This window comes from Lytechinus pictus, chromosome 6 (genome assembly GCF_037042905.1).
Source record: "Lytechinus pictus isolate F3 Inbred chromosome 6, Lp3.0, whole genome shotgun sequence".
Taxonomy (NCBI): domain Eukaryota; kingdom Metazoa; phylum Echinodermata; class Echinoidea; order Temnopleuroida; family Toxopneustidae; genus Lytechinus; species Lytechinus pictus.
Window position 1 is genome coordinate 21,716,785 of NC_087250.1, and position 17,216 is coordinate 21,734,000.

General features: G+C 37.0%; 1 protein-coding gene across 1 annotated transcript; it reads left to right on the forward strand.

The window, feature by feature from the left end:
• The first annotated feature begins 8,257 nt into the window (after window positions 1-8,257).
• On the forward strand, window positions 8,258-10,508 carry LOC129263143 (E3 ubiquitin-protein ligase TRIM45-like). Its single transcript, XM_054901063.2, has one exon. It carries the CDS (start codon window positions 8,259-8,261, stop codon window positions 10,143-10,145), a length of 1,887 nt encoding a protein of 628 aa, XP_054757038.2. The 5' UTR covers window position 8,258; the 3' UTR covers window positions 10,146-10,508.
• Window positions 10,509-17,216: the final 6,708 nt, after the last annotated feature.

Genomic DNA, 17,216 nt, shown 5'->3' on the forward strand with positions numbered 1-17,216 from the left:
CGGACTAGACATATTAAACCATGGCAAATAAGCTAATATTTGTCTAAACCTAATTAAACGTGAAGTTCGGAATTAACCAGTTCGAAGTTAACCATGGCATTAGTCGGCTATTCAGTGTTGTAGTCAAGGCTCAAACCTCCAAGGCCAAGGCTTTAATACCCAAGGCCAAGGCTTCAATACCAAAGGCCAAGGCATGGAAACCCAAGGCCAAGGCCTGAAAACCTCAAGGCCAAGGCATTTCAAACTTACGATATACAGAACTATGAACTAACAATGTTTAGGCGGCAGACATCACACATGGTAAAATGTATGTGAGCGAGGGGACTGAGCGAGAAAAAAAATTAACCTTTGTACATTTAAAACAAAAATAATTTCATGATAGAGACATATTAAAATAATGATATAGTTACCTGTGTACACATAATCCATAATTTTTCTATAGGCGATTTACATTGCAATAATTATTATTACCACGGTCTTCTGATCCTGGCATTCTCAACGTATGTTTTTCTCCACTCCCTGGGACAGGGGCAGCAGAAAATTATTATGGGGGGGGGGGATGTCAACGCCAAAAAGGCACCCATTTATCAAAATGAGTTTTTTTTTGCAAACAGATACATGTATTTTCAAAATGAGATTATGAACTGCGTGAAGTAATTGTGTGTTTTATAGAAATTAAGTTGAGCAAAGGCCTTCTAAAATGATTTTTAATTATAAGATAGATATTTTGCTTTAGGTTTTACTTCTCAGCGAGAAAGCATTGCGAGCAAGCGGTTTTGAAAAAAAAATCAATTCTGATGTTGTAAAACTTGATTTATGGTCAATTATGGGGCTAATCATTGTTGAAATTTCCTTGCGCGATGTTGCCAGCGCGAATCACCAGCTCAAACTTCTTGACATGTCGTGTAATAAGACATGGAAATTATTTTATTCTGAGCTGGTTTTGTAATCATGAAAAAGATGTGTATCTAACTAAAAAATAACTTTGCGCTCGCTAATTCTTTTTATATACTGACCAGTAAAGGAAGCAGTTAATTAAGCAGTTAATTACTGCATTTTAAATAAGATACATAACTCACCAATAAAAAATAATGCGAGCGCAAAGCGCGAGCTCAAAAATTTGTGATATTCCAACCTGAAAACTGGACATTCTAAGCATTTTTTTGTGAACGAGTACAATAATTGATGCGAGTGCAGGAAGCGAGCCAAATATTTGTGATATTTCAACCATAAAGCAACATTCTATACATTTTTGTAACCATTAGCAGTACTGTACTAAACAATAATTGATGCAAGCACGATTCAAAATCTGTGATTTTCGAACCTAAAATGTATTATGTTTTATTATTAAAGAAGGTATTTCTTTTTTAAAAAGGGCATATTTCATTTGGAAAAAAAATCCTACAGGGATTTTTTTTTTTTGGGGGGGGGGCAAGAGAGCACAAGCGCAAGCTAAAATTTTCAAATGCTTAAACTGAAAATGAGTCATTTTTAGGACTCTTGTCAGTTTTCATATTTTTTTGCTTACAACCACTTTTATTAAACAGTTAATTAATCATTAATTATTAATACTTATTGATAATATTAATAATTATTAATTATTAAATTATTTTTGTTAATTATTATTTCTTGAAACCATATTGACACAAAAACAAATACGTTGTTTATTTCCTTAAAACTGTAGAGAAATGAGATTCAATGTTGAACGATATATGATTAAAAAAAGTAAACGTTTTTTCCCCTTTGTTTTGTCAATCTGACCCAAAACAAATATAAAATTTAGAAGAGAGATAGAGAGAAGAAGTCCCACCACCAAGAATAAACTTAGACAAGGGGGGAAGAGAAAGGAAAAGATGGAGTAAATGTGATATTATTTTTTACACAATCTATTGCAAAATTAGCTTTTCTTATAGAAAGAGGGGGACAAATTTTGTTCACTCGCTCGCTTCAATCGCTTTCTTCTTTTTTTTGACAGAAATTTTGCTCTACATATGCCATGCTTGGCCCCTCAAAGTTTCTGGCTCATCATGCCATTGACATAACCCATTTGGATATGACAAAATTGGAGACTGTGTTCAAGTTTACCAAATCTTTTCAGAATATCATTAAGACTTAAAACATTCTTGTTGGCCAAAGAAAATAATACAAGGAAAATCCTAATGGACTAGAAATCAACCTTGTTATCGTTCTTTAGAGTTAGCTATGTTTAAAGTATGAAAATTGTTGTCAAAAATTGCAGTCAGATGTAAAAATTATTCTTGTTATCAAAGCACTATTATCTTGATCATGGCCATTATTATTTATTGTCATTATCATCATATGATTACAACACATTACCAATACATAATGCTATTTTTCATAACTGATGTATTCTTTGTTTGAATTTCTTGATAATGGTGACAATTACAATTGATGACACTGCTAGTACACTTACTACTGCTGCTGCTACTGTTACTGGTGATTGGTAGCATTGACCATTAGTGTTATTAAATATATATATAAAAAAACAATTGAAACATTTATAATTACTTATTTAAAACAAATGAAAGTACAAAATACAAAATGCCTTGAAAATGCCTTAAAATTTCAAGGCTCAAAATCCTCAAGGCCAAGGCCTTCTCGAAGCCAAGGCTTTGAAAAAGTAGCAAGGCATTAAGGCGCCTTAAGGCCAAGGCCGAGCATCAAGGCATTACAACACTGATTAGTGTCGTAGGTTTCACGACACACCATGTATCTTTCTTGGGCAGATGTTGGTCCTGAAAAGGACCACCCAATCTCGACGTTTCGACAAGTGTGTTCTTGTCGTCCTCAGGAGAAAACGACAAGAACGCGTAGTTTATCAAGTGTTTAAGAATTGGATATATATATATATATAGAGATCTAAGCCTATAAGACCTATGTAACTATGTAAGGGTACCGGTAATTTGACGATGCTAATTCATTCTGAGCAACGTGAATGCTTACGATCGGCACTGGTCGAGGCCAAGTCCACGCACATGCATACTCTCAATCCGAAGACGCAAGTCATGAATATTCATATGTCGGTCCAGAACTCGGTGGGAAAAATAATTTCGCCCCCGGCGGGCAGTGGCAGGGGCGGATCCAGCCTTCGCCAATAGGGGGGGGGGGGGGCGGAATTTGTTTTTTCAGCCATATTTTCCCCGATCGGCCGCTCGAAGATGATTTTTGCCGGGATTTTTGGTTTCTTTGAAGGGGTAATCCTAATAGTCATTTCTTAGCTTTATTCTTATGAATAAACATAAATATAATACCATAATCCTTATCTATATAATGCGAGCGCGAAGCGAGAGCTAAATTTTTTTGGAAATCTTATGTATTTTTTCCTAAAATTTTGAACATTCTGGGCAATATGTTTGTTATCCTGAAAAAGATGTGTATGCAAATGAATAATTGCTACGGACGTGAAGCGCGAGCAGAAATGCACTAATGGAAAGGGTACTGCTTGCAGTTAGCCATGAAGACGTTACATATTTTAAAAATCAAATAATGCGAGCGCGAAGCGCGAGCTGAACTTTTTTTTGATATTTTTACCTAAGGAATGGAAATTCTAAGCACTTTTTGTAACTGAAACAGATAATATAACAATATAACTAAACAATTATTGCGAGCGGAAAATTTCGAGATCTAGACCTACTAAACGAGACACTTTATTCAAGTTTTGTAAATCATGAAAAGGATGAGTAAGTGGGCATCTTCCTTACATTAATCATGCGAGCGCAGAGCGCGAGCAGAAAATTTTTACATACGTTTTGAACTCAGTGATCGAAAACGTACCTGTTAAGGACGTTCCACAGTTAAAGTGAAATCCATGTCATTTTCACCAAACTTTGCACATAGATACTTTATAACCTTAATATTCGAAATATGCAAAAATTAACATAGGTCCATGTGCTTGATTTTTTGCTATAGAACTTCAAAGTTCACCCAAATTGATGTTCTTAAGAATTGCGCATTCAAAAGAATTTGGCATTTTTAGACCGCCCAAGATTACTACAATGAGTTTAAACCTCCATTACTCAGTCAAAATATATGAAAAAGTCATCAAATTTCGCAAGAGAGTTAATAATTGTATCGTTAGAATGGAGAATCTATGAATAGTGCTATTTGTTTGCAATTTTAAGTTTAACAGCACTGCCAGTTCTTAAAAATGGCGTAAAAGATAACAAAATCCCAATCTAAAAAATGTAAAATTTCAGTAACAAACTACAAACGTACAATAAATGCTGCACTTTATTCAAAATCCATGTCATTTTCACCAAAATTTGCAGAGTTGTAGAGGAAGGTATACCTAAGAGGTACAAACATTAAAAAATAGGGGTTCATGTGCTTGTTTTTAAACTATCAGCATTTTCATTAGAGCAAATGTGCTTTTTAAAACACCAAAAATGGGCCGAATGCTTATTATCTATGTGAAGAAAAAAATCAAAACCACTCTACCATTTATTCAAACTCGGGGTAATATTCGTAATTCTTGGCAGCACTGCAGAGTAAAGTATTTTGAAATTGTAGAGAATATTTTTTTGAATGGTCCATGGAATAATTCAATTTTTTAGCTTCATGAAATAACGCATCGGATCTGCAGTTAAAGTGCAAAAGATGAGAAAAATCAGCTCATACCCGCAGCTAATTAATCACCTGTTCATCCATTGTGACGTCAGCGCGTAGAGTGTAAACTATGCGCAGATCATAATGCGCACAAATATAACTGTGGAACGTCCTTAAGGACTGCTTAATGCACTTAGCCATGAAGACGTTACATATTTCAACAATCAAATAATGCGAGCTGAAAAAGTTTCAAATTTCTACATAAAGAATGTAAAATTTTAATCAATTTTTGTAATTGTGAACAGGATAGGTATAATTATAACTAAACAATTGATGCGAGCGCAGAGCGCGAGCAGAAAATTTTTACATACGTTTTGAACTCAGTGATCGAAAACGTACCTGTTAAGGACTGCTTAATGCACTTAGCCATGAAGACGTTACATATTTCAACAATCAAATAATGCGAGCTGAAAAAGTTTCAAATTTCTACATAAAGAATGTAAAATTTTAATCAATTTTTGTAATTGTGAACAGGATAGGTATATAACTAAACAATTGATGCGAGCGCAGAGCGCGAGCAGAAAATTTTTATATAGGTTTTGAACTCAGTGATCGAAAACGTACCTGTTAAGGACTGCTTGCACTTAGCCATGAAGACGATACATATTTCAACAATCAAATAATGCGAGCTGAAAAAGTTTCACATTTCTACATAAAGAATGTAAAATTTTAATCAATTTTTGTAATTGTGAACAGGATAGGTATATAACTAAGCAATTGATGCGAGCGCAGAGCGCGAGCAGAAAATTTTTATATAGGTTTTGAACTCAGTGATCGAAAACGTACCTGTTAAGGACTGCTTAATGCACTTAGCCATGAAGACGATACATATTTCAACAATCAAATAATGCGAGCTGAAAAAGTTTCACATTTCTACATAAAGAATGTAAAATTTTAATCAATATTTGTAATCGTGAACAGGATAGGTATATAACTAAACAATTGATGCGAGCGCGAAGCGCGAGCGGAAAAAAAATCGAGATTTAGACCTAAAAACGAGACACTCTATTCATGTTTTGTAAATCATGAAAAGAATGAGTAATAGGGGATCTTCCTACATTAATAATGCGAGCACAAAGCGCGAGCAAAATTTTTTTGATATTGTGATCTGAACTGGATAATGATTTAAATATAGAACAAGTTGACTATCTGAATAAACATGCATGTGCGTGTTTCATATTTAGACCTAGAATCTAGGCATTCTAAATACATCTTATATCATGAAAATTAAAGCGAGCGCGAAACGCGAGCTTAACTATTTGACATTCCGAACTGAAAAAGAGTCAATTTGAGCTCTATATTTCAAGCACTTTGTAAGAAGAAGGTGGATATGGATCGCAATTTATAAAGAACTGATATTTTTAATTATTATTACTTTGAGTTTTAATATGGGACTGGGACATCTTTAGGACATGCGTATGAAAATGATGACTATCTTCCTATTCCTCTTGCTAAGTGCGAGATGAAACAAAAGGAACAATTCAATTATTAAATTAATATCTTATTCATTAATGCCTAATGAGGGCGCGAAATCTAATGATATTATGGCCTGAAATCTGGACATTTCAAGCACTTTTGTATTATAAATAGGATGCATCAAGTTAATATATTTTAACCATTAATGCGAACGCAAATCGCGACCCAAATTTTTTGATAAACTGTCATGAAAAGGGGATTTTAAGTAGTTTGTTGTATAATCAATATTGAGACAAACATAACTCGCCAATCAAAATGCGAGCGTGCAGCGCTAGCTGATACGTTTTGACAATCAGACCTGAAAAGGGATATTTTGAAAACTTTATGGAATACACGAAAATAATAGGTACCAATCAAAATTTGCGAGCGCGCAGCACACGCAGAAAATTTTAATATTCAGACCATAAAACTATCATGTTTACAGAGCACTTTTTAAAAATCAATTTGTAAATCACACAAAAATTATAATGAAAGTTCGATTTCCGAGGTGAAATGTGTTTTGTATATTGACTTCCAATCTTGATATTTAAACTCCATATTGAAGAAGATATGAAAATCACCTAACAGGCAATGCGAGCGCGAAGCGCGAGTGAAAATTTTATATAGTGACATGAAAGATTCTTTTTATTTTCCAAGTCTTCCCCTCATCTTATTTTATTCACTCGTCTTCTTTTTTCTCCTCTCTTTTCCCTCCTCTTTTCCTTTTTTTTTTTTTCTTTCTTTCCTTTTTTTTTTGCTTCGCCAATAGGGGGGGGGGGGCGGGCCCCTCGGGCCCCCCTGGATCCGCCTATGAGTGGCGTACCGTGGGTCACGGCATTGGGGGGGCACCAGCAAAAATGTTGAGACACTTAGTGAGCGCGAGAAGCGCGCTCAGTTGCTAGGTATACTGACCTAATATAGACATTTTAAGTACAGTGCATTAAATGGATATGTATGTCACTGATCAAATTAATGCGAGCGCGAAGCGCGAGCTGAAAATTTTTGATATTCAGACCCAAAAAGGGACATTATAAGCAAATTTTTGTAATCCTGATACGTACCTGTCTCGCTAAACAAACAATGCAAGCGCGAAGCGCGAGCTGAAATCTTTGTATATTTTGACCCCAAACAGGGATATTTTAAGGACTTTTTTTTAAGGAATCCATCCAAGAGTATACATATCATACCATAGTCATCTAATGCGAGTGTCAAGCGCCTGCTGATTTTGTCAAAATTACATCTAAACACACGAAGCACTTTTTGTCGTCGTAATCATGATTATCATACGCATCTCACTAATCAAATATTGCGAGTGCGAAGCGCGACCTGAATATTTAGGAAATGCAGACCTGAAGAGGGGCATTCTAAGGCTTGTTTGTAGGAATACACTAAGACCATACGTATTTCACTAACCGAATAATGCGAGCGCTAAGCGCGAGCTGATTTTTTTTTATATTCAGATTTAACTTAGAAAAAGGGACATTTTAAGGACTGATTTTAGAAATTTATGAAGAGCAGGCATATACATGTATCACCAATCCACTGATGCGAACGTAAGCACGGACAGGAAATGTTTTATATAAAGACATTAAAATGTGGCAATCACTTTAAGTAGTCATGAAAAAGAAGCATATGTCACTACATAAAACAATAATAACTCGAAGTGCGAGGAAATATATTTGGTGTATATTGACTTGAAAACGGGAGGTTTTAGTACTACAGGATTATATATCGCGTTAAGACATAGGCCCTGGGCAAATTATGTTTCATAAAGTTATGAAAAATGTTTTTTATGCAATATAACATAATCATTATTATAATTATAATGAGTAATAATTTCTTCTTTCCCGCTACGTTTATTTCCTTTCTCCCTCTTTTTCTCCTTTTCCCCTTTTTGTCAGCCGATTGGGGGGGGGGGGGGTGGGGGAGGGGCACGTGCCCCCCATGCCCCCCGTAGTTACGCCACTGCATTGGGTATCTTCCGTGGCCGGCGGTGGGGGGGGGGGGGCGAGCCCGGGGTTTATTTAATTCGAGAGAGTCATCTCTCCTCCTTTTGATTGGACCAATTATAGGTATTTTTTAAGGATATAACGTTAGGCATATTGGCAAATTCGCAGTCAAAGGCATTTGACGTTTCTGGTTTTTTTTTCCAGAGTTTTGACTACCAGACAAGATCGATGGCCGAAGAGGTGACCAAAACGCCTAATTGGGATCTCATATGTCCGCTGTGTCTTGATATTTTCGAAGATGCAACTCTTCTCAACTGTGAACACACCTTCTGTCGAAGATGTCTCGTCAAATGTGACGTAAGTCAAAGAGACAGTGTTCACCTGACCTGTCCTCTTTGTCGGAGTACCACCAAGCTTCCAGAGACCAGAGTTCCTGGACTCTCCAGGAACCATTCCATTGCTGAACGCGTCGATGAGTACACCAGCTCCTTGGGTGGCTTGATGGCGCTTCTGGATGCCAAACAAACGTGCTCGTCATGCAACGAGGGTTCGATCGCTGTGTCATTTTGCAAAGACTGCGATGTTTATATGTGCGAAGGTTGTCACAAGGGCCATCGGCAAATGCGATTCCTCTTTGCTAAACACCGTGTTGCTTCACTGGATGATGGAGAAGTAGTCACCCATCGGCAGTGTGATAGGTGTGCAGCGCATGAACTGCAGAGGAAAGACCTCTTCTGCGAAACATGCAAAGTTCATGTTTGTCTAAAGTGCGTCGTCGTCGACCACCGAGGTCACGTGATAAAAAACCAGGATGATTTCGAGAAGGACATTCAGCAGAAGATAAACGACATAAACCAACAGTGCAGCCGAGAGAAGAATCGCATTAAGGAGAATATTCGGCGGATAGAGCTGGCCCGACGCGACATGCATGGTACCATTCAGAATCTCGAAGGAGCTGTTCTTAAAGAACATGACAGGAAGTCACAGCGTCTTCTAGGAACGCAGAACGCACTTGTGGACAATGTTAGATCACTAAAGGGAAGGTTCGACGAGGAACTTGATAGGTTAAAAGCCAACCAGAGAAATAGGGTAAAGACTATAAGCAGTTTGTTGTCACTGGCGATGGTGGACAGACTGAAAAATCTAGAGGGCGATAGCTTTTCAGCTCATTCGCTCGTGTGTGAAGACCTCCAGAAGCTTTTGAAAGAAACAGATGATGTAACCATTGCAGTGGGTCAAATTAAGAAGGCTGCAGATGGGGTCAACTTCTGCTCTGTGGACGAGAGGTTACTAGACCTGGGTTACATGCAGGTAGGAATGAGGTTGGTGAAGGAATTAGATGTTGCCTTTGATGCTTGGGGAATGGCAGCGCTGTCTACTGATGCTGTGGTACTAGTTGCAGGAAGAGACGGGAAAAAAAGCTACTTCTTATCTGGCCGAGAGGAGCCATATCTATGTGGCTGCATCAAGGAGCCCTTGCACGACCTAACTATCTTAGCTGATGGCAGACATGTCGTGTCTCGTACACCCGGGATGTGTAGCGTCTATTCCACCAGCAATGATACATGGTTTAATTACACTTGCAAGAAAGGGGAGTGGGATCTCAGGCTATGCAGAGACCATCGCGATAACGTGTACGCCGTCAACAAGAATCCAGAGGTATATATCTTCAGTGGTGAGAACCCAAATCCAAAGAAAGTCGTCCCCATTAAAATCAACCCAATAAAGGTTGCAGTTACCACGACGGGTGTAATAATCACAGGTACTTGCATCTACGCGCCGAGTACAATCCATGTCTATGATAGAGATGGTCACTTAGGCAGTAGCATCCAAGCAGAAAAGGAAAACGAATACTTGTACGCGGCAGTAGACAGTCATGATAGAGTTCTGGTGGCCCGAGTTGAAGGTGGCTCAAAAGTCCTACGATTAGCTAGGTACCGTCTTGTAGGTGTAACCCTCATTGAGGATATGAGATTCAAGGATCTAAAACTTCCCCATAGAATCAATAGTTCATCGTTCTGGAATGCCTTTTGCTGCATGGTATCTCTGACACCCAAACTTGTTGCCATAGCAACTCATACCAAACATCTATACTTTATTGAACTGGGCGCTTAACCATGTAACAATCGAGGTCTGGAAGCTTAAGGTGTGCATATGCATGGCTGTAGCTATAGACCCATAGGCGATAATGTTCCCCAAAATGGGTTGGGGGTAAAATGTACGTGCGCTACATAGAGGCAAAGTATGAGCGAAGCGATCGAGTTGATTACAAAGCCATAATTCTTTTATACTTTTATCAGTGCATTGAAATGGAAAGATCTTGTGTACGCTTAGAGATGATTTTATCATTTTATTTTTCAAATCTAACTAACGACAAAATATTATACCCCCTGATCCCCTGGTGTATATTTGTCAAAGTGCACTCTGTACAAAACACTATAAATTATGAGTACATCCTCGGAATTTAAAAAAGGGGGAACCACTGTAAGTTAATTAACCGGTCTACATCTTTTAAAAGAGATGATCAGATGGCAAGATCTTGCCACCTGATCGTCTCTTCTAAAAGATGTAGACAGGACGAGATCCAAGATCTTGTCATCTGATCATCTCTTCTAAAAGATGTAGACATGACGATATCCAAGATCTTTCCATCTGATCATCTCTCACATCGAATGTAGACATGACGAGATTCAAGATCTTGCCATCTGATCATCTCTCACATCGGATGTAGACATGACGAGATCCAAGATCTTGCCATCTGATCATCTTTTTTAAAAGATGTAGACATGACGAGATCCAAGATATTGTCGTCTGATATCTCTTTCACGGGATGAAGACATGACGAGATCTAAGATATGTCATCTGATCATCTTTCCCACGGTTGTAGACATGACGAGATCCGAGATCTCGTCATCTTATTCTTTTCCCTGGGAGATAAAGTCATGACGAGATGATTATATGAACATCTGGGTGGTACTTTTAAAGCTTCCATATAAAGCTTTTGGATTCCTTCAAGTTTTGATATATCTATACGGACGTACGTCATTCTAATTACTCTGAAGTAATCGCAACCAGCTCATCTGCTGATCTATATTCTGGTGCATGGTAATTCTTTTCTATGGAACAATTAGTAGATCAATGACCCCCCCCCCCCATTGTCCTGCATCAGAATCCTTCGATGTAGTTTAAACGTGATCATCTTATGAACATTGGATAGGCCTATAGTCCCTGCATTGCACCATAATAATGATTTAACATGAACGAAGTATACTCGGGACATATTTCACAACAAACTTAAAATGGCGCTTATGATTATAAAGACTACTGTGCTGTTGCCGTTGCTTACTGCTTGGATCAGGAAGATTTCTACGCCCCGTCTTACAAAGAGTTATGATTGATCCAATCAATCTCAACTGTTTGGAAATCCATAATATAATCTTTTCACAGGAATCTTTAGTAAACAAAGGGAATCACACAGATTCTTCAAGATAACGATGAATGTATGAATATACATCATATCTATATTTTGAACAAATTTGCATTTCAGATGTTGACGTTGCTCGCTATCCGTAGTTGTGGTTGATCGGATCAATCGAAACTCTTTGTAAGATGGGGCTATGGAGAGCTCGTATTCCCAATGGTAACCATAAAAAAGCGAGTGTATCAACTGAAATCATAACGGAGATTACTGATCAAACCACGACGGAACCTATATGAGCAAAGAACCTGAAGTTACAAGGGGATCTGATAGCACTGAAAAGGATAGTAGGTCCTACAATTATTGTTTTAATAGCACCATGCATAATCCTATACTAGAAGAGTACCATGTGACACAAGGTAATCTATCGGCATTCGAGTAGTTTAACCGATGCCATAATGGGATCTACCATCACTCAACCAGATGTTCCAACATGTCCAATGGGATCTGATAGCCTGATACCAGAAAGCACAATGGGAAGTACTAATTACCTAAAACTTTCACCATCAAAGACATTGACAACAGATACAGAAACATCCACATATATCACTTCAGCCTTGACCAGCATGGAGAGAAATTCGGCATCACCACTTGAAAGTAATTCCCCTTCTCCATTTACAAAGAACCAAACAAGTGAAGGTTTCCCAACAGAGAATTCTGAATTCACCAGTCGTGAAAATGTAAAAACATATCCCCATTTGACATCATCTATCTGGATAGTACGTCTACGTGTCAGTCAGGGACGTCATTGAAGATGCCAGTTTCTACCAGATCAAGACAGAACCTTATGGGCAAAGACAGGATCGTCTAAAGTCAGAACTTCACTTCCAAGGACAGGTTATTTTCAGACTGAGTCCCATGTGATGACTGGACACCTAGTCACTACGAGGAATGGATATTCTACAACAGCAATACCTTCAGGTGAGTTCTGGGCTATACGGCTAGATCGATGTTACCATAGATGATACCTCTGCAAATCTATGGGATAGCAACCTTGAATTTGAAGATTTGTTAGGAGCAACAAGGGGCAACAATGGGCTAGAAAAGCAGTGTAGTATACAAACTTAAAAGCCCAATATGAAAACGACTTAGCAATTAAAGTATATTACCTCAGTCAGATCTAGTCAATATATTAATTGACACGATATCTGGGCCCCGTCGTACAAAGAGTTACCATTGATCCAACCACAACTATGGAAAGTCAGCCGCGCCAACATCTGAAATGCATGTTTGTTCAAAATATTTTCTAGATATGATGTATCCTCATGGATTCATCATTGTCTTGACGTGCTCGTTTTTGTTTACAAAAGGAATTTGTGCAAAATTTCTGTAGGAAAATTATGACAATGATGGATTCCCATATAGCTGTGGTTGATCGATATATGGTAACTCTTTGTAAGATGGGACCCAGATCTGAATATATATGCAGATTACAAATGATTCTGATTAGTATGGAACTTAATGTTACAGATATCAACAGACATGACAGACTTGCTTGCATTTTGAAGCTAAAGCATCCCTGGCCACTAAGCACATGAGGTGCAATGGTCATCAATCTTTTTTAGACGGGACCCTGGTATATATTCTCTCAGTCTGCAACAGAAGATCCATCTGTATAGAGCAACTCAACATTCATCACACTCTTCTCTCTTGCTGCATCAATGATCTTCTTGAGGATGATCATGCTGGTTTTATGCTGAATCATTTGCCGCCAGATGGGGATGCCTCCAAACTGGAGGCATACAACCAACGGTTCATCTTACTTCAGATGCATGGTCTCCGTCGTGTGGGACCAAGCCCTTCTTGGTGCCAGAAGACAACCTTCAAAGACTTCCCAAAGAGTGAGGTGCTAAGGGAATCAGAGCAGAACTGGAATGAGAGAGAAACGCATGAACGAGGAATACCCGTCATCGCTTAGATTTAGGCGGTGCCAAACTATCTTCTTTTCCTTGTGGAACAACACCTCGGGATTCTTAGGGGACCAGTTCAATCTCACAAGACTTTCCGAAGAGTGGGATGAAGATGGAATAACAGAGCAGAAATGGGATGAGAGATCAGCATAGATGAGGTATATATGTCATTGCCTGGCTTTAAGAAGTCTAGGATCATCCTAGAAACAAACCGTTTCATGAGGGAACAAGCCCCTGGGGATTCTTAGGTTAACAGCCTAACCTTCCAAGAGGGAATACGTAATAGAGCAGAACTGGGACGAGAGAGAAATGCAGAGACGAAGAATACCTGTCATCGCCTGGCTTTCAAAAGTCTAGGATCATCCAAGAAACCATCCACTTCATGAGAAAACAATCCCTTGGAATTCTTAGCAGACCAGTCCAAAATTCCAAGACTTTCCGAAGGGTGAGATGGACAGGGAGAACATAACAGAGTAGGAATGGGAAAAGAGATACACAGACATGGGCCCTGCCTTACAAAGAGTTACGATTGATCAAATCGACCACAAATATGGAAAATCAGCAACGTTATCTAAAAAGCATGATTGTTCAACATATTTTTTTAGATATGATGTCCATTCATAAATTCAAAATTTTGTTGCCAATTTCGTACTTATCATTGTTTACAAAGGACATTGTGCAACTTTCCTGAGGAAAAACTTAGGACATTGATGGATTTGCATATACTTGAGTTTGATCAAATCAACCACAGTTCTTTGTAAGGCAAGCCCAGGAATACGTTTCATCGCTCAGCCTTTTTAACTCTCGAAACCCTGAGAAACAACCTTCACTTTTTGGGGAACCCAGGCCCTTGGGAGGTCAGCAGACAACTTTTCAAGACTGTATGGCAATATAGGGACATAATGGGGCATTGCAAGAAACTAGCTGGCCTGCATCGTGAAGTCTTACCCTGTGCAAAACTTATATAAAGCCAGAACGTCAAAACCCAGACTTCAGTGACCACCTTCAAGGGCAAACTTGAAAACATACTTGAGAGTGCTTTTCGATAGACATGGAGGTATTGTTCAGACATGTATTATATGTAAATAGTTTATGTTGTTCTGCTCTGAAGCGCCTTGAGCATCTAATCAAGATGGAAGGTGCACTATACAAATCTCATGTATTATTATGATTGATCCAGTAAACTTGAAAATATTAGTCAGTCAGTTATAGATCATGTACTGGAACTGGTGACTGGTGTTCAGTTCCCTCATAAAGCCAACAGTGGATGGTGAAATGTCGCAACTGTTGTAAGTTTCTTCATAGAAATTTTCAATCAATTCCAGTACATGATAAGTAATACTTTAATATTGTTTCTTATTCATATTAAATATAACCACCATGAAAATTTCACATCACACAATACATAAGACATATTGGTCATCAACAAGCTTGATTCCTATCTCAAATAATATACTGTATTTCATAAAACTATACTTACATTACACATACATGTACAGTATATATTAATGTAAAACTACTTGCATGTACATGTACATTATATTTCATTACAATAAAAAAACAATGCATTCCATTTACATGCAATACTACATCCTTTTCAGAAGAAAAGGATGTATACAGGAGGAAGCATTTATGTACGATGCAGGTACATTATGTAGTTCAATTAATGTTTTGTTCATATTATGTTCGGAACCTGCCGAAAAAAAATTAAAAAGCAATGCACTTCAAAATGTTAAAAAGGTCTGATTTGTCTGATGTTAGCATACTATATAAATTCGGTGACACAACCTGTGACAATTGCTTAATATCTCAGAAGGCATAGGGTTAGAGTTAGGATTGTAAAAGTTTTTGGTTCAGAATAATGTAAAGATAAGGATTAGGGTTTATTTAGTTTTGGAGGTTAGGTTTTATGTTTCGCTTAATGTGCACCTTTTCCATTGGAGCAATTGTCGCCGGAGCGAAAGTCATGGAACCATAAATTCACAATAATGAAAATGACAACGAAGGGATTCGTCATGCAAAGTGTTCTGATCGATCCAATTAGCTTAAACTATGGAAAGCAATGAATGTCATAATTAATTGTATAAAAATTTATTATTTGGCCCTTTGTAAACAAAGAGGAGTATATTGAATTGTCAAGACAATAAGCCACAGGGTAAAAACACGGTTTAAAATTTTATACAATACTGTTCACTGTATGAACCTTACACAAATATTGCTTTATTCATTGCGAATTAAATATTAAAATACAAACTTTGCTGTTTAAGATTCTAAACATTTGTTGATAACATTTAAACAAATCCTATGCTTAATCTATTGCGAATTAAAAATCAAACTCTGTTTCAGAGAAGTTCTTTAATTAATGCTTAATTTATTGAAAATTAAATATTAAAATTCAAACTTTGCTGTTTAAGATTTTAAACACTTGTTATTAACCTTTAAACAACTCCTACGCTTAATCTATTGCAAATTAAAAATCAAAATCTATTTCAGATTTAAACACTTGTTTAAAACATTTAAACAACTCCTTCAAGGTTCATTTAGTAAACAAGTGTTGTATAAAAAAAATAAACAGCATTTTTACTGTGTATGAATGAATATTGGTCACACTTTGAACACACAGATGCATTTTAGATGACATTGATAGCTTTCCATAGTTGTGTTTGAGAGTATCAATCATAACGCTTTGTAAGACAGAGCCGAGGCTTGATCTATTTGAATGTTCATGTCTGTATTTTGTCAAATCTTTCAGCGTCCTCTGAATTTAATTCCCATTGAGTAAAATCAATTTAAAGCAGTGACAATTGACTTAGTAATCTTGCAAGTAAAATTGAATGGTTGTGGCATTTTGAAATTCAACAGATCAACAGTGACATGCATATTAACACACATTTACATTTTTTTCATATAACAAGTCAAACCCCACCCATCCCCCACTTCTACATACATCCTAGGGATACCTATTTCAGGGGAGTGTTTCATCAACATTTTCATCCGACAAGTTGTCAGATCTGACATCTTTATCTGATGTTGATTGGCTGAGAGGTACTGTTACTATGGTGACTGTCGGATAAAATGGGACTTGTTGGATAAAACGTCCGACAAGTACTTTCATGAAACGCCCCCCAGGTGCATCAAACTAATCATCATTATATGTTTTATAATGTGTAATTAACAAGCCATCCACATTATTAACCCTAAAAATTCTTTCTAAATTTGTTGATTTCTATTTACATTGTTAATATACTATTACATTGTTAATATACTAAGACCCTCCGTTTTACCTTAAAATACAATTGTCATACTAGGTAATTTTATTTATTGAATTGTGTTCCTTAAATCTAAGATTATGTTATGTATATTTTATTACGTCTTGCATTATTTTCGACCTTGTTTTGTTATACTTATCATGCCTATGTTGTGAAACGGAAATCAATAAATCAAATCAAACAAACTATAATAAATTTGCAATTTATCCAACGATACATGTACATGTTGAAGCAGAAAATAAAAGACAATGAAGCCCTGCATATAAAATGTGAAAGATTTAGTAGAATAGAACATTACAAAATGTAAATAAAAATTAGATCGTTTGAAAATAAATACATTTGAGATTTTTTTCTGAACTCCTGGCACGTTGAAACAATTTTGAGGTGATAATAATGACAATTGTTTCCATGTTATTTTCTTTGAATCAAGATTTCATAGTGCACCAATGATACTAATAATTATTATATAGATGTTGTCCAAAAACTTTTGCCATTTATTAGCTTCTTTAAAGGACAAGTTCACCCTAAC

Bases quoted from the DNA above. Each gene is read 5' to 3' on its own strand.
- LOC129263143 (XM_054901063.2), top strand. From the start codon at position 8,259: ATGGCCGAAGAGGTGACCAAAACGCCTAATTGGGATCTCATATGTCCG.